The sequence below is a fragment of the Rosa rugosa genome, chromosome 5, assembly GCF_958449725.1.
Source record: "Rosa rugosa chromosome 5, drRosRugo1.1, whole genome shotgun sequence".
Lineage (NCBI taxonomy): Eukaryota > Viridiplantae > Streptophyta > Magnoliopsida > Rosales > Rosaceae > Rosa > Rosa rugosa.
The window spans coordinates 28,631,978-28,656,132 of record NC_084824.1 but is presented as its reverse complement, the minus strand read 5'-3'; the positions used below and the strand labels follow the sequence as shown (position 1 = coordinate 28,656,132).

The window sequence follows — 24,155 nt, the reverse complement described above, 5'->3', positions numbered from 1 at the left end:
CGAGGAGACTCTGGTTTTTGGGTTTCCTGAGATTTTCGCAATCTAATCGCCGAAGGAATTTAGGGAAGAGAAGGAATGGGTGGTATTTATGGTGGCCTGAAAAAGAGAAGAAAAGGCTTTTGATGAGCTAGGTGTTTGGGTAAAGGAACAAGAGGAAGAAAAGATTGCAGCAGAGAGAGAGAGAGAGAGCTTGGTGGTGGTGGTTATGGTCAGTTTTGGTCTTGCGACTGAACTGGTCCCAAATTGGCTACTCTCTTTGTTTATAGGAGAGGGGGGAGAGAGAGAGAGAGAGAGAAGCAGAAAAAGTAATAAAGAAAAGAGATTGAAGAATTAAAAAAAAAAAAAAAGGTGAGGGGTAAAATAGTCACTTTGGACCAAATTGGGCGAAATTTGAAAGTGCAAGGAGTAATCTGTTAAAATTGAAATGACAGGGACTGAATTGTCGACGCCCCAAAAGTTGAGGGAGTAACCAGTAATTTCCCCTTTTTTGTTTTTTTTTTTTGCCATTTCTCCTTTTATCTTTTCTTTTACATACTGGGAATCACAATATAAGTATTTCCACAGTTCCGGTCTGCCTGTCCGTACCTCACGACTAATTGTACTTCCAGAAGTTCAAAGTTCAAACTAGGATGACTTGACTAAAATAATATGAAAGCAAAATTCGTTCGGATCCTCCCACATGTTCAATCTTTTTTTAGCGGTTTGCTATTGTATTGAACACCCTGACTTGAAAATTATATACCCTATTTTCACATGGATATGATCAACATTCAACAGCAATTGAAAAATTAAAAACCTTGTCCATACTCTCCTTCCTCCAAGGCTATAAGTACCAGTACTGATAATGCTCATACATTCCCACATCTAATACCTTCTCCATTACCTCCACATTTACTTGTTGATTTCTTTCATTCAACTATCAACTTAAGTCATCATCATGGGTGTCTTCACTTATGAATCTGAGTTCACCTCTGTCATTCCACCAGCTAGGTTGTTCAAGGCCTTTGTCCTTGACGCCGACAACCTCATCCCTAAGATTGCTCCCCAAGCAGTTAAGAGTGCCGAGATTCTTGAAGGTGATGGAGGTGTTGGAACCATCAAGAAGATCAACCTCGGTGAAGGAAGTGAATACAGCTATGTGAAGCACCAGATTGACGGAATTGACAAAGACAACTTCGTGTACAAGTACAGCATGATTGAAGGAGATGCTATCTCAGACAAAATTGAGAAGATCTCCTATGAGACTAAGTTGGTGGCATCTTCCGATGGAGGCTCCATCATCAAGAGCACCAGCAACTACCACACCAAGGGTGACGTGGAGATCAAGGAAGAGCATGTTAAGGCTGGCAAAGAAAGGGCCGCCGGTTTGTTCAAGATTATTGAGAGCCACCTTCTAGCGAACCCTGATGTTTACAACTAAAACTCTCTGTATCTATACTGGTACTAGCTACATTGTTGTCTCTACAATCATGTTTCCTTACTAATTTCTATGTTTGTGTGGCTTTCTTTTTTATTTTTCTTTTGGCATCAAGGCTATCATTTTGATCGTGTATTTCGGATGAAAGAGTAATATAATTGTACTTCATATCAATCTCAATAAAGAAAGAAAAAATCGTTTGATAGTCTTTGCAAGTTGGATGTTAAGGTTAAATCTCACTGACATCATGAAATGGTTGAGTGTGGATAAAAATTGTCATTTTTACTTAAAAAAAATAAAAAAAACAGTGGGAATATTAATTCCATCGCTAGAGAATCTTGAGAAGAAAGGTAGGTTTTTAACTAAATCTACCTACTATGTAGCTCGGGATATGGTGATGGGGATTCCTTTGCTTCCTCCTCATTTGGTGATCCTTAGTGTTCTTGGGAAGACACTTTAGAAAGCTAAGATCCCTAGGAAGGTCTCTATATATATATATTTTTTTGGATTCGTTTCACACCAGCTCCTTTTGTAAATGGCACCTGGAAATTAACATGCCAGGTGGTGAATGCGCTACTAACAGGGCTGGCCCTAGCCCAAGGCAGACAAGGCAACTGCCTTAGGCCTCACTTTGGTGAAGGCCTCACTTTGAAACAAGTTTTTGTACTTTATACTATTTAAAGCCAAACAAAAATTGAATACAACTTCTAAATTACCCAACATATTACCAAGTCATTTGAACTTATCTAGATCTTGTAGAACTAGGCCTCGTACCTTTGCGTCAATTTTTCTCTCTCTTTCTACCACAAACTTTCTTGTATATTTTGTACTTGTCTATCTTTAGCTAATGCATACTCGATTTGTTTGAACTTAAGTAGTTAACTAATTGAAATTAGGCTCGATTTATAGGTTATATTATTCTTATTTTCATAGTAGAGACCCAAAATTCTTGTACCAAGTACTTTGTTTGTAAAGTAGCAAGAATATGCTAAAAATACAGAAAAATAAAAAACAGGTTATGATTTTCGCCTTAGGCCTCACTTACCATTGGGACGGCCCTGGCTACTATAACTCTGCTGGACAAATCGATCAATATCAACACCAAATGTGATAATTTTGACAACATCCTACATAACTACTATTGCTATATTGGTAAGACTGCAGGCACTTACAATGTGAATATTAACTTATACCCTTGCATGCTAAATGAAAAACCTCATTGGATTTAGTTGCCACTAGCAAAAGTGTCCGCGCTATGCTGCGGGATTGTTGTTAATAATTTTGTATGTAAGGCTCTATAACCCTGTTGATGAGCTCACTCAATTAGTTAAAGCAAGACAATAAGCTGAATGCATTCACTTGTCAAGATCAAGAGACCAGGCATAATGCTAACAAAAGGCATGCAGAAAAAGAAGAACAATCAAATGGTCCATAAAATTGATTTGGCAATAGGCCAACCAATGTGAAATTGAAATCAGCATTACCACTCTAGGATCAAACATCATCACAATACAATCATTTGAAACTGAAGGTGTTTGTGTGTGTTAGATCTCCAAAACCTAAGAATTGATGGGCTTTCAAATTTCGTAGGCAAATTGACCTGTCTTAGGTACGTCGACCTCTCTGGTAATGTTAGTAACAACACTCCTTCCTTCTATCAGCAATCTGCAGAATCTACAGTCCGTTAAGCTCAACAGGTGCTACAGACTTGAAAAACTACCTAGAGATATTAGGAGGATCAGCGTTAGGCATTGTAATTGCTTTAAAGGTCAACTTCTTCCTGAGCATCTTGATCTCAGCTTCTAGAGTTTCCTGCAAAAGAATGGAAAACTTTCAGAATTAAAACGGGCTGTACATGTACACATTTCAATTACCAATTTGCATTGCACTTCTACAAAAACATTAAGGGAAAGCTTGAATAGCATTAATTTAATACGCCAGTTTCCTATTTTTTATCCGCTAGCTAAAAGAACCAAATATTAAGTACTTAATGGCACTTACTAAATGCATGAAAATTATAAAACTATATAACTCCACAAAACATTTTTATGGAGATAATACTGAGCTTGTGAATGCACTTTCCAGAGGACTAATGACCACACTCTGACAGACTCTTGACTGACGGAAGCCAAATTTGTATCCCAACAAAGAGAGTGCACCTCTGTGGAGTGCCCTGTATAAGTTCAAAATATTGTGTTGTCTGATTAGTAACAACATATGACAATATAACAGATTTTTTGCAGGTCAACAGATCAATGAAACTGTTGAGAAATTTAGTGAAATAAATAGCAGCTAATCATACCTGCAATGAATCTGTCTGCCTATCACTCTCAGCATCGACAAATTGTCCAATTCTTGGCTGGAATCTCGCTTGTGCTAAACTTCCCTGCATCATTAAATGGCTAAGATTTAGAACAAAAACAAACCAGAATTACTGGCAACTTTCAAAGAATTAAAGTAGATCCCAAAATTTAACCTTACAAATGCACAAATACTGATTAATACTCCAAAAGCAAATGTCATTGTTCACGTCACATGAGCAAAAAAGGTCATTGTTCTTAGGGTGGAAATCAAGTGACATTAAATGATAATTTGGCTGCAATAACGAACTACACTTCAGTAATTTTCAGCCAGGGTGAACCACTATATTTCAAACAATTTGGTTTGTACTTCTTATCATTTAATTGTCACGCCCCGGATTTTGAATAACAAATCCAAATCCGAAACATGAATTAATACAACTCACATAAATACAACCTGAATTTTTTTCTCAAAACAACCACACTTCACACCTCTCAATATTACAATAAATCAAATCCTCAAATTAATTATTACAACACACTCTCACCAAATCAAATTCTAAGGCTCAATGAGCTTAACTCACCTCACTATTACAAATGCTGTAAAACTATAACAAATACTCTAACCCGCTCGATCACCGCCCTGATTCTCCTGACCTGCAGGATTACCCGCTACACCGTTTGAATAGTGTACCGGGATTGCAACAATACAAACCCGGTAAGCTTTTTGCAAAGCTCGTATGAGTAAACGAAAGGATTGCACGATTTAAAGTAACACAATCAACTCAAGCACATTTTAATTTTGTTTTGCATAAGAATTGAAGTGTACAACGTCACTTCAAGCATCAATCAACTCACATCTCATCATGACTACTCAAAAATAAACAACTTCTTACTCAATATATACTCACAGGCTTATGATTTATTTATATAAATCATCCCATGCAGTATATTATACTTACAGGCTTATGATTAATTATATTAATCACCCCATTCAGTATATCATACTTACAGGCTTATGATTAATTATATTAATCATCCCATTCAGTATGTGATGTCATACCCAAGGGCATATGATAACTCGTTTATCCCCCAAGCAGTATGATGGCAGACAGACTAGAGCTCTAACTGTATCGTAAAGTGTCACCTGGGCCAAGGTTCACCTTACGAATGACTGCTTTCCTCAATTCACTCGACTCCTCATTTAATTCATCTCAACGACTCAACTATCGCACTTTACTCAATTACCCATTATCATAGACAACACAACATCTAAGATAAATCACATATTCCAAAGGGTAATGCTCAAAATATAACTCAGTAAATCACATCAATACTTCACCCGATGTCACACCATCCAATATATATTCCACGTAAATATATATATACGTAGTCACCCACACAAGAGTGACCACTAATACCAACTATAGTTCACATGCAATAAAATCTAGAAATTCATTTTTATAGTTTAAATACATTTTACTTACCTATGGACCGTAGTCGATCAAGTCCATATAATTTAAAACAAATATTTATTTTCATAAAACAATTTCCACAATTTCCCAATTAAATAAAATCACCGAATATCGGTTCGTGAATGAACCATGTGCGATTTACTCACCTCGATATTCCCGCTGCGTCTTCAATTCAACACAATACACACCAAAACCGCTCACCCAAGGGAGACCGTCAATCACCTAATCACACATGACCTTAACTTAGCCAATAACTCAAAAACATATTCAAACGACAATCCAACGGTCGGATCGAAATTAAATGATGATCCAACGGTCGGATCCTCACGGATCGCCCTTAGGATCACCCTCCAAAAATCATCACGAAGATCCAACGGTCGGATCTTCCTGAATCGTCCTTACTAACATCTTCACAAATTTATACGAAAATCCGACGGACGGATTCTCACGAATCGCCTCCCTAATCACTGTTTTGCATTTATACGAAGATCCAACGGTCGGATCTTCGCCCATGACCACACAAAGCCACTGGAACAGTCATAAGATCATCATATCAAAACTACAAGTCCATCTGACTGTCCTAACTTCACAGATCACAAATCTAACGATCGAAATCGATCGAAACTTAAAAATTCATAACTTAATCATACGATATCCAAAAATTGCGTATAATATATCGAAATGATTGTATTGAAATATAGAATCTAAAAATGCACAGAAACTATATTTTTGACCCCCGGAGGTGGCCGGAAAAGGGACGCCGGAGTTAGGGCAGAGCCGCCGCCGACCACCGCCAATGGTGTCGGGGCCGGGCTGCTCCTCTTCCTCTCATCATGCTTAACAACTTTCATAACTATCATGTAAGCTGAAAATGACCGGAAGTGGTTGAAATTACCTAAAACAGTCGAGGTGGCCGGAAAATTTCCAGAATCCGGCGAAATTTGCAGAATCCGGCAAGGCTTGATTTCGACGTCAAAACTTCAATTTCAGGCTTCAATCCCTTCTAGAGAGTTGTTAAGAACATCAAGGAGAACTCACTGGTTCAAGAATCAGTCAAAACGATGCACTACAGCTCGAGATATACCGATCGAAAGATTTTCGTTTCGGATTGAAAACTTACCGAGCTCCGACGAACGTGAAACCGGTCACTCTAGGTGCAATCCTCCTAGTATGATGATCAGCAGGTTGAGGGGAGTTCATGGAGCCAAGGATCGGAAGTTTTGGTGGCCGGAGCTAGGAGAAAACCGGCGTTGACCAAAATCGTGCTTAAATCGAAACCGGGCCGCCGCCGCCGCTAGGGGCCGTGCCGCCGTGCAAGGCTGCCACAGACAGGTGCGCAAGGACCATACGAAGCCAATAGAAGAAGTTTGGTGAGGATCGGTGGCCGGAGGAGGAAGAAATAGCCGGAAGAAAATCGAAGGCGATTTCCGGTCGGGGGAGGGGCTGCAGCTCCGAGCTTCCATTTTTGGAAATTCTGAAAATATTTTCGGAAATTTCCGAAAATGGAAGCTTTATACTAATTTGGAAACATTTTCAAAAAATCATAATTAATTCATACGAACTTCGATTTTTGCGTTCCGCATATGCACGCGATCGTGTCGACGAGCTCTACAACTTTCATGAAGGAAATTTTCCCAAATTTTGAACGTATAAAAAGTCAACTTTCGCGAGCCCCTAAATAACGTTCGTTTTCGAAAATTAATCGTTCGAACTAATTCCACAACTTCTCCGAGCCTCGTACTCGCTCCCACTATCGTGAAATCATTTCTAAAAAATCCACGGAATTTAATTTGGATTTTTCGGGGTATTACTGTTTACTCCCTATACTTATAGGGTTTCATCGTTTCAGTCCCTGACCTTCGAATTTCACTTAAAAAGTCCCTGAACTCCCAATTTCCTCCTAATTGGGCCCTGCCGTCAAACTCCGTCCAAATTGACTGTTAAATTGCTGACGTGGCATTTATTTTATGCTGAAATGTCTATTTTACCCTCAATTACTTTTTTTCTTTTAATTTTTTTATTTTTTATCTTTCTCTCTTTTTCTTTTTTTTCTTTTTCCTTTTGACCTCTTCTTCATCCATGGATCCGCAAGACCCAATGCCCCTGAAAACCCACTTCGTCTCCTCCACCGATTCTCCCGAGTTCACTCACCTAACCACCTCCTTGACTCGCTCCGCCATCATTGCCCTCGACGCCGAGTGGAATCCCCTCCGCCCCCAGCACCCCACTTACCCAACCGTCCCTCTCCTCCAACTTGCCTGCAAACTCGACCGCGAACTCGCCGGCGACTCGATCGTCGTCGTCTTCCTGCTCGACTGGACCCTCCTCCAGATCAACTCGCACCTCCAATTCCTTCGACGGGTCCTTCTCTGACGATCGCGACCCGATCTTCGAAGCCCTGAAAGCCCAAGACTTCGAGAAGATCTTCGGCGGCTCGGCCAGGTTCTCCATCAATTTCGAAGCTTTGAACTTGGATTCCATGTACGGTGGTGGTGGGCCCACTGATTCCTCCTCCAAGGTCGCTGATTCTGGCCCGGTGTTGCGGGGCTGAAGAGCTCCGCTGCAAACAATATTTTCTCCTTGACAGTGACGTCCCCGCCGCCGCGGGCAAGTGATAGTAGTGGGTTTGATGACCTTCTCGATGGGCAAGTGATTGTGTGTGTTGCAGATCGTTTAGGGAAGACGACCTGTTGTTTTTGAGATTCAGAATCAAATGCATTGAGCTCGGGAATTTGAAGGGTGCGGGCCAATGAGAAAAGACGACGACTTGGTCAGAACGCGGGAAGGAATGCACGGTAGTTCTATGCATGCTCAGCATTCCAACTCCGACCGGCGGATTATGGAACCCCCTGGCCCGTCCCTCAGAGTATTTCAAGTTTGGAAAGGAAACAATGTAGGTCTATATTCCTCTTCAGTTTCTCTATTTAGATTTAAGGTTCTTAAGTAAGCTGGGATTGGTGTTTGGATTTGCGAAAAGGTACAATGTGTCTCATTTTTTTGCAATTTTTCTTTTCTGTGCAGAAATTTTGCTTCAATGGCAGACTGATATTTGGTCCGGATGCCAAGTCATTGATTCTTATTTCTTACTGTGTCGCTGATTGTGGTTCCGGTGATCTTGTTTTGTGCTTTTGTTTCAAGAGGACTAGTTCGTATTTTCCCCTACCATATTGGCAATTTTATCGTGGCTTTAGCTGTCGTATCCACAGTCTGTGTGAGTTCTTTACATGACTTCTTTACCGATTCCCGTCTATATTTGTTGGTTGAATTGGATTCCTTTACATGATGAATTTTCGGTTTTGGGCAGTACTAGTGTGGAGGTTGAATTAATGGTTAGTTATGTGAATGTTGCACTGTATATTGTGCCTCAATTTTCATGGGCTATGTGTTGCACCGCCCAATTCCCCCTCGTCTCGCCATCCAAGACCGCCGGGGAGAAGAAGATAGAGAGAGAGCTAGGTTTGTTTTTGGAAGAAGATGATGGAGATGAACAGAGGAGAGAAAACCTGGAAGAAGAAGAGGTAAAAAGAAAAAACAGAAAAAGAAAAAAAGAAAGAAAGAAAGAATAAAATTAATTTTAAAAAAAAAGAGTAAGTGAGGGTATAATAGACTTTTTAGGGGGGAAACCACTGCCACGTCAGCAAGATAACGGAGTGTTTGACGGATGTCTGACGGTAGGGACCAATTGGGAAGAAATTGGAAATTCAGGGACTTTTTAGGTGAAATTCGAAGGTCAGGGACTGAAACGATGAAACCCTATAAGTATAGGGAGTAAACAGTATTTAATCCTTAATATATATTGAAAATTTATTTTCTGTCAGGAATCAAAGATATATGAGATCATATACAGTGGTTGACTCTGAACTCATGCTAACTCTACCATCATACTTGTCCATATTCTGCTCAGGAGTTTTGTTCTAAATCGAACATCATTAACGATCATCATGTGATGTTTCAGTGTGCTTTCAGTCTGTAGTGTTTTCATGTTCCAAATAATAACCTACTAACATAATTAAAAAAATAATAATCTGATTATTATTAGTCATAGGAGAAATTGGAAATGAATCTGAAAAGCATTTAACTAACGTCTCCTATTGAAAACCAGTACACATTGGCAAAGCTAAATATGTAGTAAAGTACTTACTTCCTAATCTCATAAACTTATCACAGTTTATAAGATTAAAAAAAATAATAATAAATAAAATAAAAAGAGCTTGAAATTCAAAAATTTTGAAGAATTTGCATATCCACTCTCCTCGTCCAAGAACTGTAAAATCAAGAACAACAGTTCCCTACTCAAGGAAGACATTGCCCCAGGTAATCCGAACCGCTGCAGTGCAAAGATTGGTAATCAAACAATTTTATTTGGGTTTTACCCTAACTCCTTTTCGGATCCAAAAAGTTCAACAATGAAACAAAAAATCAAAGCTGCAAAACCTGTTTCTTCCTTCACCTTTCCTATAATTCTGCTAATCTTTGCATCAAACCAATCATCACCAATCAACTCTTTAAAATCACCAATTTCACAGAGAACCCACAATCGGCTAACCTCCAGCTCAGTACGTAAAAGTAAATGCCTTCCATCACCAGATAAATTTCCAGAGCAAAAACCCACCAAAAAAAGCACAAATCCCCAAAACAAAAACAACAGAAGCAAACATCTTGTTCAAGCAAACCCACTTCACATAAACCCCAAATAATCCCTCGACCCGCGTAAGTAGATATGAGGTTAGATTAGAGAGAAGATTACAAAATCGAACCAGATTTCAGATATCAATAATTGAATCAATCGTTATCAAGGTAACAACACCCAAGAAGGTAAAAGCTCTAAAGGATCCAAATTTACCTGGAAGTTTGCTTTTGCTGACACTGGATCCAAATATTCGCACCCACCTCTTCCCAACCAAACCAACACCGATTCCTGCTCTTCTCCTTCCACAATCTCTCTCCGTCTCTGCACCTCTACCCAAACGAATCCAGATCGATTGTTCCTCTTCTCCTTTCACAGTCTCTCACTCTACCCAACCAAAAGTAGAATGAACCGTTTGTATCTTGGCCATTTATCTTTACCAAGATCGGTAATTTGTTGTTGGGAAAGAATAGATGCACTTCTTTTTCCCTCCCTGTATAGGTCAGTTTAGTTTATTTTTAGCATTGCACATCGGTCTGCAGTACGTCCACTATGGTTCTAACTTCTAAGTAGTAAAGATATGCATGATTTGTTAACAAGGAGTTGACGCATGAAATTCTAGACCCCTCATTCCAGTTTCCAATTTATATGCTAGAATCAAAGTTTTTAGCCTATTTTTATCCTCATTCAGATTGTTGTTTGTGTTCTATCTGTTTGTTCACTATGTTTGATGGAACAATGTCATCCTCTTTGCTCCTTCCCATTGATTATACTTCATAAGCTATTTGAAAGGAAACAAATTAAACAAAAACACTATGATCTGGTCTAAACATATGAATCGTTAAGGTCTTTGTAATCATGAGATGTTTGCTGCTATATCATTCTTATAAACAAATTTTCATATTATAATTTTTATGAACCTAGCTAGCTCAGTTAAAATAATAATGATACATAAATCAACCGAAACAAATGCATTTTGTGGCCTGGAAATACATCAAGCAGACCCATCATATAATGAATTATTACAGTAGCTTTAAAATGCCTGCTATTTCTGGACCCTTTTTCTTTCAGCTTTTAGTGACTACATTTAAAATCATCAGCCTGCTAAGCATTTACGGAAAACACACAGAATACCAATTATTGTGGCTTCGTTTTTCATAAGTCCATAGCCACAGCTGCAGAATCCCAATCTCAAAAACTTACATAGATGTTACAGCCTTGCTTGTAATAGATTGAATTCACTTTCAGTTTTAATTAGTACGTACCCGGCCTGCATTCTCTATCTTTCTTCACCATAACTTGATCATCCTCTTTTTTAGTTTCACTTATGTTCATGAAAACCTTTGTGTTTTGAATTAGGAGAAACCTAGACTGCACCTGAATGAGTTTTGATTAACTACAGTGGGGAGAACCCTTAATTTGATTCATAACCTATTGGTAAAAATATATGACATATTAGGTTACCTGATGATTCATCACCTAGCCTCATTTTCCTCCACTTACGTTTTATATGTTGCTATTCTTGATTCAAATATATCAGTGGCAGCCCATCACATCCAAGGACAAACGAATTGCTGAAAAACACAGCCCTCAACAGTAGACGAAGCAGTTGATGACACACCTGAAAACCGCATGTAGAATAATTGGCATGGTTTAGACTAAAAATGATGGCTATTTCGCATGGTGGTAACCACTTTTGTAATTTGTATATAACAAACAGTTGTGGTTAGAATACCAATTTTTAAAGAAATGTAAATGCACAAGTTTGGTTAAAAAACCAGCTTCTACTCAAGAATATCCAATTTTGAAATCTGTAAGTATAAAAGTCTGGTTAGAACTTAGAACACCAGCTTTTGTAATATGTGCTGATGTTTCTAATTAAGCTTATGGTTATTACTCCATTACGTGTAAAATTCAGTAAAAAAACAAACCCGCAGCATGGAGTGGGAGAACCACCCAGGGGCGGATCCACTTAAGAGGCTGGCCCAACCCAAAATGCTTCAAATATTTCAAGCCCAACCCAAAATGGTTCAAATATTTAAGCTACTATAAGTGGTAGTCTCAACGAATATTAATTTGGTTCATTTGGCAGAGTGCTCAGTTGTTTTGCCTTTGTCTTTAGGCTGTACTTGGTTCGAATCTACTAAGTCTTGCCTCTCTTTCCCCATTTTCTTCTCTCTCTTTTTTCCCCTTAAGTTAAACATTTCTATAATTATATCTTCAAAATTTCTCCCCCTTAAAGTCAAATCTAATCTTACATTGCCTGTTATTTTTTTTCTTTTTCCTTTTGCTCTTTCCTCATTTTCCATCTTTCTTTAGTTGTAACATTATCTACTAATAAAAATTTCTTCTAAAATTTAATCTCAACATTCTTGAAAGTATTATCGACAAAAAAAAAAAATTCTTCTAAGCATGTATTAGATTAGCCCACCCCAACTTCACATCCTGGATCCGCCACTGGAACCACTTAGTTAGGTCATGAATAATCATAGTTCTCAGAAGCATGTACGCAAAGTAGATCAGAAATGAGTGTGTTGGATCCAAGTAGGATCATCATGCAATCGAAGGAATAGAAGGAAATCATTTTTCTATTTTCTACTCATTTTTTTTTATCCTCGGAGAAAAGGGGATTCAAACTCATTCATAATGAAATATAACTGGACTTAACAGAATACTAACAACAAATGTTGACCGTGGTTGCCATTATTGAATGACTCAAGCCTTTCAAGTCTTGAACGTAAAACCAAGCTTCTAATCGGAATCGATTCTTGTACGTAGTCATTTCTTATGTTTTCAGCTACTTTTGCTCTCATTAGCCCTTGGCAAAGTAACTTCTGTGAACCCGGCCAGTTGGTTTCTAACGTACATGTGCGATAATGGTGTGGTCAGCTGCAAATAAAGTAGCTAGGAGCACATACTACTTTAACTTTACCAGAAGTAAAGCACTCTAGCTTTCACTATAGGACTATCAAATTATGACTTTGTAAGACAATAATACCGATTACTGGGGTTTACGAGTACATGCATGCATTACTTGGAATCTGTTTGGCTCCAAAACCAGTTGGCTTGCAAACTGTCTCTTTTGAGCGTGTGCGCAGGCGTGCCAGCACCGTGGGGTGCAGTCGTCGGGGGAGTCCCTTGACCTGACTTCTTCTTCAAGCGTTGTGGACGAGGAGAGCACCAACCTCGCCACAAGGTTCTTCTCTAGCCTTCCGGAAAAGGACTTCTTGCCTTACGGATAAGGACTTTGGGTGTGATCTCTTCGCGTCACCGAATCGATACTTAGTGTTGTAGACTAAGCAGAGCAATCACTGGGAAGTTTGGGAGAAAGCACGGGCTTGTGCTAAAGCGTGACTTTAGCTTCGCTGGGTTGCGAGGGCGTTACCCTTGCTTCGCTGGTAGTAACGGTGGCGGTTGCGCTCGCAGTCGGCTCCTGGGGAGACTAGGACTGGAAGTACGGTCACCGGGTTGATCTGGTGATGCTGACAGTCGGCTCTTGGAGAGACTGGGACTGGCGCGCGGTCACCGGGTTTCAACGAGGTTGAAGGTTTGCTCCGGGGAGGCTTTGTAATCGCTGGGATTGATTGATTTGAGAGCTGATCTTTTATTCGTCCTTGAAACCTGGTATATATACCTAGGGCTTTGACTGCTCCTTGCCACAGAAGGATTATTGGTTGAAGTTTCCTATTCAATCCTCGCTACCCGACTCCAATAAGGTTTCGTTTTCCTTATGGATCACGGAATGGGTGAAGCTATAACCCAAACCCGAATATATAGGCTTATTTTTGGGCCGCAGGTATCGACCCGCTGTGCTGAATCCACTAAAGGATCTTGCCAAAATTACTTTTGGGCTCAAACAGAATCAAATGGGTAAAGTTCCAAATTTCACAGAAATTTCGTAGGATGACTCGACTTCAGCCACCTGCATTTCAACATCGGCTGCCATTTGTTTCAATGGCATGGATAGCTCCAAAATCTTCCAATATTTTTAACAACCTTATGTTCTTATCCAATTCATGTTCACGTTCTTAACTTTTCATTCATGTCGATCGGTACGTTGCAAGTATATATTTTCATATAGACCAACAAATATAGATTGCTCTAATAGATTATTCTTTTTTTTTATTATTATTGGGGGAGGTTAGCGTTAGATAGTTAGCAACACACACATCCTTCGGAGGTATCCCAACAGAGCAAGACTAATCTCTTCTGAATGCCACGGGGCATTAATCACCCATTAGCTGGCCACCAAGGTCTCGATCATGGGGATTCGAAAGCCAGACCTGAGGGTTCCAGACTGGGACCTTCTACCACCCCACTATCCCTAGTGGTTTCTAATAGATTATTCTAAGTCCTCTTAATATAACAGATCATGAATATGGAGTCAATTATGGGGAGAAACTATATTACTGTTCAGAAAATAAATTTTTCTCTCAATTACTTGCTTAAATGATTCATTCATACTTACAAAGATGGGATAATAGTGGACAAGGGTGAGTGAACATATTCACCCTCATTGTCGATTAACAACATATTTTTACTTAACAAATTTATAATCCAACGGTTCATATCTTAAATTAGCCTTTAAAGATCATCTCTGTAAAAAAATCAATCGAATCGGAAATCGTTTAATTTTTTAATTGAATCAAACAAATGGATGGTTTCAACAATGCTTACTACTATTATGATGAACCGTACGTCTATGTATCTCATAGAAATGAATAACTAAAAGGTCTTCAATTTGATTGATTTTTTACAGAGCTAATCTTTGTATTACGTTATACAACATGAATGGTTGGATTAGAAAATTATAAAGTTATTATACGTTAATCGCAAGAGAGGGTGAATATGCTCATTCACTTAAGGGGTGAACCTAAGAATTGTCCTGGGATAGTGGTGTAACCATAGTGGGATAGATAGCCAACAAACAACTAAATCATTATTAGTTTTGTGGGCTCTGTGATGATCGTGTTTGCTTATACAATTTGAACTGCATGCTAAGGATGGTGAATAATGAATATGAGAGGGTGAATAGTAACGAAAACAAGGAACTGGAGACTTGTTAATGGGAATGAATAAACTCAAGCTGCTTCTTAAAAGAAGTCTGATTTCTTTGAACATTGAGCTATTGGATTCTACCAAATGGAGCCACAGACAGTGAGCAATCTGTTAGAAATTTAAAATTGAGAGAGAACAAAAAGCACAGGTTGGTTGCACATGGATATTAGACCTTTTATCAAACAATGGGAAGAAAATAATTAAGGTTATAGTCCGCCTCGTGATCTTGATTGGATATTTCTTATTCATACCAAGGTGCCTTCCTTGACCAAGTTGCAAGATATTCCATGGACAAAAGTAATGGTCACCACGTTATTCTGGAACTTGTAATGTAAACCTTCATCCTCAACCCTATAAATACCCATAGCTACTCCTCACTTCTTCCCAACCCAAAATCTCCCACTACAATATCATCAATCTCATTGATCTTCCCCTTCATTTTCTCAGTTTCCAAATACTTACCTAATCATGGGTGTCTTCAAGTATGAGTCCGAATTCACCTCTGTTATCCCTCCAGCTAGGTTGTTCAAGGCCTTCGTTCTCGATGCTGACAACCTCATCCCCAAGATTGCACCACAGGCAGTTCAGTCCGCTGAGATCCTTGAAGGAGACGGTGGTGCAGGAACCATCAAGAAGATCACCTTCGGCGAAGGTGATTAGTCTAGCTCACGTTAATATTGATCAATTAACTTATATATGTTTATGTATAAAACTACGTTTTTTTAATATAAATTTCTAAATACTAAAGCAAAACCCAAAACTTATTTTGAGCCACAACACAGAAAAGATGGATCATACTTAACTGAGATTCAAAATCTCCTCTGCAGGTAGCACTTACAGCTATGTGAAGCACAGAATTGATGGCATTGACAAGGAGAACTTTGTCTACAACTACAGTGTGATTGAGGGTGCTCCTGACTCAATCGAGAAGATCTGCTACGAGACTAAGTTGGTGGCATCCGGCAGTGGTACCGTCATCAAGAGCACTAGTGAATACCATGTCAAGGGTGATGTTGAGATCAAGGAAGAGCACGTCAAGGCAGGGAAAGAGAAGGCTTCTCACCTCTTCAAGGTCATTGAGAACTACCTCTTGGAGCACCACGATGCCTACAACTAAGTTTGGTTGAGCACCATGCATGAGCGCCACCTTCTAGCCAACCCTGAGGCCTACCCTACAACTAAACCTCTCTCTAAGTCTACGATACTCGATGCTAGAGGCAAACCCGTGTCTCCTCATTTCTATGTTTATGTGGCTTTCATTTTTGTTTATCTTTTAGATCTGCCAAATTATTTTGATTGAGTGCTGTACTTGTGTTTGATTTCAATCTCAATAAAGAAAATAATACACATTTGACTGTCTCTTCAAACTCGATGTGCATACATGGTCGCTATGTAAATATTTAATTATTACTGTTAATCGATCTCAGGCAACTTAAACTACAATCATAAAAGAACAATTTTATTAACACAATTTGAAGTCGATCAGCTGATATCTTATTAATTTGCACGGTTAAACGTCTGAAAATAAAATAAGTTTTGTTGTGTAGTCCTATGTCTTTTCCTACAGTTAATTTTCATTCACATGAATTTCTTCTCTATAGCAAACCTAGGCTTTTAACAGTTCATATCTATATTCTTCAGACTTCATTCCATATAGTCACACAAAGTCCATATAGTCACACAACTTTCAACTATTCATTTCATCATCATATGTCTTCTTTTTTTCTTGCTGGCTGGTGAGCTTTTCATATGATTTGTGCATTTATAAATGTATATACATTTACACATGCACATATGCCATGCTTGTTCCTCGAATAGAATGATTGCTATTTCATTTTTAAAAATTTACTTGAAAATTTTGGAGGAAAGTAAACATCTACCAAGTGTCAATATCTCATGTGACCCCTAATTATAGTAATCTATTTTCAAATTATCTCTCGTGACCGCTAATTTGGTTATCTATCAATATAAATTTTAACATCTAGAAACATTGTGAAATCTCAACTGATCAATAGGGACGCCCGTATGCTTTTCTATTTTTAGGAAATTGTAAAAGGTGGTGCTATTCGCACACCAATTTTCTCTATTCGCACACCCTCTCTATTTTTTCATTACTTTAATACAATTTTTTTTTTACAAATTACCTTAACTACCCTCTCTTGTAATTTTTTTTATCTATTTGGCAAGTCAATCATGAATTAAACATCATTATACAATAAATCAATTTTTCTCGTGAATGTCATTGCTGATTAGGGAAAAAAAAAACTAATGGGCAGGACGAAGTGCAATCTGTCAAAAGTTCTGCAATTAGTGTGGCAAAGATTAGGCTTAGATGAAAAATCACGATTTAACTGAGTTTGGGGATTTAGATATGTCATCATGGCTGCTATACAAAACTGAAGAAAGATATAAGCATATCACCTAAACTAAAGGAGATTCAAAACCTCTCACATCTGATTAAGCAACGTTGATTCAAGATACCATTCCCAGTGACATAAAACATTTTGTAGAGTGATGATATGACTAAAGTCAAAATGAAATCAAAGCGTCAATAATTTTAAAATTATCAATCAACTCAAGTCAAAACCATGATTAGCAAGCAAGCCATACCAAAATCAAACTAAGATGAACAAAACGCACAAATTTAAAGTTCCTAGTCCACCAAATAGCTGAGAAATTGATCTTTTTAGTAGAGAGCAATGGATTGAACTATACAAAATAATTTCAGTTAGAATCTTACCAGGAATGATAAATTCAAATTAAGGGGCTCAAATAATCAAATTCATATTTTTCTTTCATGTCTTAATTGCAAATCAGATGTAAATTTTTTTCCAAAGATAGGTCTAAAGTTGCTTGTTCTACCATAATTAAACTTCAAAGCATCACGTTAGAGCAAGTCCACCGGGCTTGTTTATGCCCGGGCTCCACGTCAAAAAGTGACCAAAGTCATTAAAATCTAACTATTGAAGCTTCCACCGGGCTTGGGCAAGCGAATAGTGCATGGCCCAGGACACGAGCTCGGGCAGCAGGGTGACTGAGGGGGTGACCCAGGGCTCCAACGTGGCCCAAACAAAAGAGAAGAGGACAGACGCGCTAGGACGAAGGAGTGTGGTTCACTCGCTTGGAGCGTAGCACTGAGAAACCCGGACGCGCGTGCAGTGCGGGTTTTTGTCGTGTAGCGGCATGTGGAGGGGCCGACGTGGCAAGTAGTTGTTGGTCTCCTTTGGAATTTGAATGTAACGGTCCACAGATCTGGACCGTTGTTTTGTTTAATAATGGGATCCGATGGTTTACAATTATGGACCTATAAACTAGGTTTGCAGATAAAAAAAAAAAAAAAAAAGGGCAGATTACAACGGTAAGAAAAAAAATATATACAAAATTTTCTATAAATACCTCACCTCCTATTTTACCTCTCACACAAAAAAAACTATCATTTTCACTTCCTCAACAATTTTTGTTCCTCCTCCTCATAGTTTTCATCTTCTGAAATTTTTGTATCCGATATGAGCGTACGAGCCAATACTAGCGTACAACCCGTAGCAAATCCAACTATTGACGGGATGAGATGGAAAAATATGGAAGACATTCAATTGTGCGAGTCTTGGAGAGCCGTTAGCGAAAATCCGGCAAAGGGTATGGATCGAAGAAAAGATGATCTATGGATAGATGTACGCGAACACTATGCCGAACATTGGGATGGATATGTCCGATCATTGCAAGCTTTTCAAGGGAGGTGGAAAAATTTGAAAATCGAACTTTATGCTTGGCATTGTTCTTTAAGGCAAGCGAAAACTTGGTACAAGAGTGGTGCGAATATGATTGATGAGGTATGAATTTGTAGTGTAACATGAATATTAATTTTTATTTACATCATACTTAGTTTATATTAAAATTTAATTACTTAATACATTTTACTTTAAATTATTAGTTGATATATTAAAATTTAGTTGATACATTATACTTCAAATTCGTAGTTTGTAATCATACTTTATACTTTAAATTATTAGTTGATACATTATACTCACCTTATACTTAAAGTTACTAGGTGATGTAGGTGGATTTAATTAGTTTATACATTGTACCTCGTTTATATTTGTACTAATAGATTTATATATTTTTTTTTAAATTAACATAGCAACGTCAAGCACAAGATTTGTGGAGAGTTGCGATGACCAAATCGAAAGGAAGGCCAAAAAGAGGTGATTTCACTAGTTTAGAATGTTACGATATTGTATTGGGTTGTCAACAATTTAGGGACATTGCAAGCCATACCTCCTCGAGTGGATACTATCCGCAACCTCCTTTCCCCGGTGGCTTCCCACAACCACCATTCACCGGTGGAGTCCCTTCACCACCTTTCTCCTCGGGTGAATCCACTAACCCCAACCATTTGGATGACCCCTCCAACACAAATTGGATTTCTAATGAAGATGAGGATTAGCAAAATTAGAAGTTATAAATTTTAAAAATTGTATTGTTATGATTACTATGCTTGGTTTTTCGCTTATGTAATATTAGATTGATGAAATGAAAATTTATTTGAATATGTGGGTACATTGGAAGGAAGTCATGGAAGGAAGTCCTCAAGCAATAATTCAAATAATTAAAAACATAAAATCTAAATGAAAACCACACAAACATAATTAAAAACATAAAAACTAAATGAGAAACACACAAACATAATTAAAAACATAAAAACTAAATGAGAAACACACAAACATAATTAAAAACATAAAAACTAAAAGAGAAACACACAAACATAATTAAAAACACACAACCAAATAGTAGCCAATTATTCAAATAACAGATCTAGATACACATGTTGCCTTGAACTTCCCAAAAGTGTTGAATGAGATCTTCCTGAAGGTTGGAGTGAGTGTGCTCAGATCTAATTTCTTGGTATCGGTCCATGAATCCATTCATATTATGACCATCTCTACCAACAGGATCAAAGTCTCTACCGGTGGGTCCATCCCATACCTCAGCAATCCTTGGCCTCATGTTGTTTTCCTCGTCATCATCGGACTCCAACTCATCCTCACTGTCTTCAGGTCGTTCATCCTCGATAATCATGTTGTGTAATATAATACAAGTCAACATGATGTATAGAATGTCCTCTTTATATATGCCACCCACGAGCAGCTCCTCTAACAATACCAAAGCGTGATTGTAATATACCAAAACATCTTTCCACATCCTTCCTATACCCCTCTTGAGCCTTTGCGAACTCGATTTCCTTGGGGCGTCGAGGATTTTGAACTGTTTTCAAGAAAGTCGCCCATCGAGGATAAATACCGTCAGCGAGATAGTAGCCTAAATTGTGAATTCTATTATTCACTTGGAATTGGATCTGAGGTGCTTTACCGGTGGTAAGCTCATCAAACAACGGGGACTTTGCCAGGACGTTGAGGTCATTGCATGCCCCGGGCATTCCAAAGAATGAGTGCCAAATCCAAGTGTCATAAGATGCGACTGCTTCTAGGATGATAGTGGGGATATGTTTCCTACCACTATATTCTCCAGCCCAACCAGAAGGACAATTCTTCCATTGCTAATACATGCAGTCGATGCTCCCAATCATTCCTGGAAAACCACTCCTCTCAGCTTTGGCAAGAAGTCGTCTAAGGTTGACAGCAGTACGAGCGCAGAGGTATTCTGCTGAGTAACGATCAACAATTCCTCGTGTAAATCGCTGAAAGGCTGTGATGGAGGTGGATTTTGCCATCCGACAATACTCAGCACATTCATCTACCCCAGCACCGTAAGCAAGCATTCACAAGTCAGCTGTCATCTTCTGCTCCGGAAGTAATCCGACTTTCCCAGCAGCATCTGACCTTTGAACAAAGTAACGATCATGTTAACTTAATGAGCAAACCAAGATCGTTTCACAAAATGCATAAACACAACCAAATGATCAATACAATACGAACTAGAATACAACAAGAGAAGATGCATCACTTGCTTCATGCACACTACAAAAAAAAATTGCAATGGCTACCGCAGTTAGCGTCGGCGCAAAAATGCCGTCGCCATTGGTCATAGATTTGCTACGGGAAACAAGGGGTCGCAAAATTAAAATTGGTTTGCGACGGCAAATTAACGCCGTGGCATAAAAACTGATACAATTGCGACGGCATCTTTAATGCCGTAGTTAAATTTGTCCTGATTCTTGCTACGCTATAGTTGCCGTAGCTTTTTTTAATTTTCTTTTATTTTTCTTTTATACTATTTGGGTCTTAAAATCAGAATCAAAGTTGACCTAGCTTCACAAGGGGCGGGGAAACGAAAAATAGCCGCACGCCATAGTGAACCCAAAAAACTCAATCTTCCCGAGGAATGAAACCTCATACTCCATCTTCCCCTCCCCTCAACCCAAAAACTCTTCTCTGAAGACTCATCTAAATCTCAAAAACCTCATACGCAATACTCACCTTCGTCTCTCTCGCTCTCTGGGTATGTATCTTCTCTCTCCCATCAGTGGGTTCAATTCGGTTAGTTCAAATTATCAAATGAAAGAGATGAGATTTTTGTTGTCTGAGAGGAACCAAGTATAGAAAATTTGTTTGTGTATTTGAAATCACTTTCAATTTTGCTTATTTGTGGAAGAACCGTTATGTTTGTTGGTTTTGGTGTTTGGGTATGTCAATTGAGTGTTTGGGTATGTCGATTTGGTACTGAAAATCTCAATATGAATGGAGCTGACTTCAATTTGCTCTGTGGAGAATTCAAAGCATTGGGCCTGATCTATTCCTTCACATGGTAGATAGTGATATCTCGGTTGTTTAATCTTTTCGTTTAGATGGTTTCAGGCCCTAAATCTTTTAATTTGAATTTGGCCCTGAATGGTTTTCAAGCCCTGAGTAATTAATAGCTCTGGTTTTGTTTATCACTATATGGGTTAATTCAGTTGCTGAAGCTTTCAGCTAAATGGTATATGAATGTGTTTGTGATTATGTTTTAGTTTTCCGTGGTCCTATTCAGTGGTTGGTTTTGATACTTGGATATTTATATGTATTATGAGTAGTGGCCTTTTATAGCTTGTAGGGGTTCTCTGAATGAAAATAGATATATACTTGGTTTAGTTGGCTGGTGTTTAATTTGATTAGCTAATAATGTGCTATTTCTTTATAAGAGATAGAACTAATGTAATGTGGAACTCGAATATATGTGCTATTTCTTTATCAACTTGTCTTCAATTTTTAATTGTCATATTATGTAGAATAGCATCTCCTCTTGGCTTCCTTTGTTAATTGGCCATTCTTTGATACTCTTGCTTTCTCTTTTACCAATGTGCTTGCTAAGATTTGCAATTACCTTGCATGCATAATTGTATATCTGTTTTGCATCTTCTTTCAAAAGCAAAGAAAACTTTTAGTTGGCATTGGAATTTGTTTTGAATTGATAGCATCTGTATTATTTTTAATTGTGGGCTCATCTCTTGTTTCAGTTACTGATGGGTGAAGGGAAAGCAAAAGGAAGATTGCCTGACTATTAAGAACACGTAAGTTCTTCTAATATTTTTTTCAGAATTTCTTATGTTTGTTTTGTTACGGATGTTGTGTGCTCTACATGATTGCCTAGATGGTGCATATATTAGGTTTGTAGCTCTAATCATTATGGCATGTTAGATTTATCCTTATAATATTATCTTGTGGACTTTGTGTGTAATAGTTTTCAGGCCCTAAATGTTTTCAATTGAATTTTAAAGTCTCGCAGAAAATTTGCTTTGCCGTTTTTGGTTTTCAAATCGTATTCCCCAAGATTCAAACTATGAATTTTATGTGTACTGGCATTAACGTTCCTTCCTAGGACGATGATTGAGGCAATAGTTATTGAGACTAGTTCTTTCTGTGAACGCAGCCTTGCTAGTATTACGTGCAATAAGCTGGATATTGTATAGATATGTTCTCACTTAGTTGTCTTCTAAAAAAAAAAAAAGTGTCATGTAGTTTGATACTTCATTATCTGTTTGCATCTTATTAATTGTTTGGCTTTGCAGCTTCTTTGGATATTACTCGGAGGCTAGTCTGCTTTGTCCTCTATTCTCTATCCTCTATCTTCCACTCGTCATTAATGGTTTGAGTCTAATTCCAGGTAAGCCTTATCTTTTCATGTCTTGGATGTCTATGAGATTGTTGGGAGTAAATGTAGAAGTTATCCACTTTATCTTTTTTGTTTGCTGCTTTTTTTTTTTTTAATGTATATTTGAACAAAGCTTATTTATTTAAAATTTCAATCATTATTTGTGTCCATACTCACTTACTTCATAAGCATGCTACTCTGCCCTCTTACCTATATATAATCAATTTGTATACTTTAATGTGTATCAGATTATTGTTATACTAGGGTATATATTAGGGATTTATAGTCTTTTTGTATTGTACTTTGATGTCAGCTCACTTGTATGCAATGCTTGTTCACTTAGGTTAATTGTTTAAAGTTCTTGGTTTGGTTGGTAGTCATGGTTATAATTTAATAAACTGTAAAGTCCGATCCTTTTATCTTCTGCAAGTTAGCCAAGATCTCTCATTTTGCCAATTTATGCTTTTCTTAGTATTCGAACAAGTGTACGTGAGTGTTTTCTTTCTTGAGTATGTTGTTTTTTTGTTTCTGGAATGTTTACAAAATTAGGCTCTTAAATTGTTGTTAGTTATATTGATTTTAGTTATACTGATGTATCTCTTTTTGGTTTAGTTTATGTTTTTCCCTTTGATACTTGGTGATTTTAATTTAAAAGTGGTCAATTTAGACTTACTGTGTTCAGTGGAGGGCTACAGAGAGGATCAAGAAGAGTAGTACATGGTGGAGAGATGGGTTCACTTAAGGTAGTTATACTGATGTATCTCTTTTTGGTTTAGTTTATGTTTTTCCCTTTGATACTTGGTGATTTTAATTTAAAAGTGGTCAATTTAGACTTACTGTGTTCAGTGGAGGGCTACAGAGAGGATCAAGAAGAGTAGTACATGGTGGAGAGATGGGAATAAGGCCAAACTTTTATTCACATATTTTTCTGCACTGTTACAGTTTTGCACTTTATATTTAGAAAATTCACTTAAGGTAGTTACTAGTTTCACTGAAAGTATAGGTCTTTATTGATCCTTTCATTCATATTTCTTCTGAGCACAAGGTTCTTAGAGTTTCAATTAGTAAAATCATTATCATTTCTACAACTCTTAAGAGGTATTGCTGCTCATACAACTTTCTAATTTAAATATGCATGTTTAGTTGCAATTGGTACCTTGGCAGTTGTCATCATCTTCATGTTTTGGTTTTGT

General features: G+C 37.9%; 2 protein-coding genes and 2 long non-coding RNA genes across 4 annotated transcripts; 3 read left to right on the top strand and 1 right to left on the bottom strand.

The window, feature by feature from the left end:
- Positions 1-845: 845 nt before the first annotated feature.
- LOC133710505 (major strawberry allergen Fra a 1.08-like) lies at positions 846-1,620 on the top strand. Its single transcript, XM_062136586.1, has one exon. The coding sequence runs from the start codon at positions 938-940 to the stop codon at positions 1,418-1,420; it is 483 nt and encodes a 160-aa protein (XP_061992570.1). The 5' UTR covers positions 846-937; the 3' UTR covers positions 1,421-1,620.
- Positions 1,621-2,744: 1,124 nt separating this feature from the next.
- Positions 2,745-10,272, bottom strand: LOC133710279 (uncharacterized). Its single transcript, XR_009846586.1, has 4 exons — positions 10,036-10,272; positions 3,720-3,803; positions 3,419-3,590; positions 2,745-3,229 (listed from the first exon to the last, which is right to left on the bottom strand). It is a non-coding gene; the product is annotated as an uncharacterized LOC133710279 (long non-coding RNA).
- Positions 7,131-8,442, top strand: LOC133707939 (uncharacterized). The gene is made up of 2 exons (XR_009845435.1): positions 7,131-8,085; positions 8,214-8,442. It is a non-coding gene; the product is annotated as an uncharacterized LOC133707939 (long non-coding RNA).
- Positions 10,273-15,243: 4,971 nt separating the features above from the next.
- LOC133711045 (major strawberry allergen Fra a 1-3-like) lies at positions 15,244-16,244 on the top strand. Its single transcript, XM_062137217.1, has 2 exons — positions 15,244-15,529; positions 15,705-16,244. The coding sequence occupies exons 1-2, from the start codon at positions 15,346-15,348 to the stop codon at positions 15,992-15,994; spliced, it is 474 nt and encodes a 157-aa protein (XP_061993201.1). The 5' UTR covers positions 15,244-15,345; the 3' UTR covers positions 15,995-16,244.
- Positions 16,245-24,155: the final 7,911 nt, after the last annotated feature.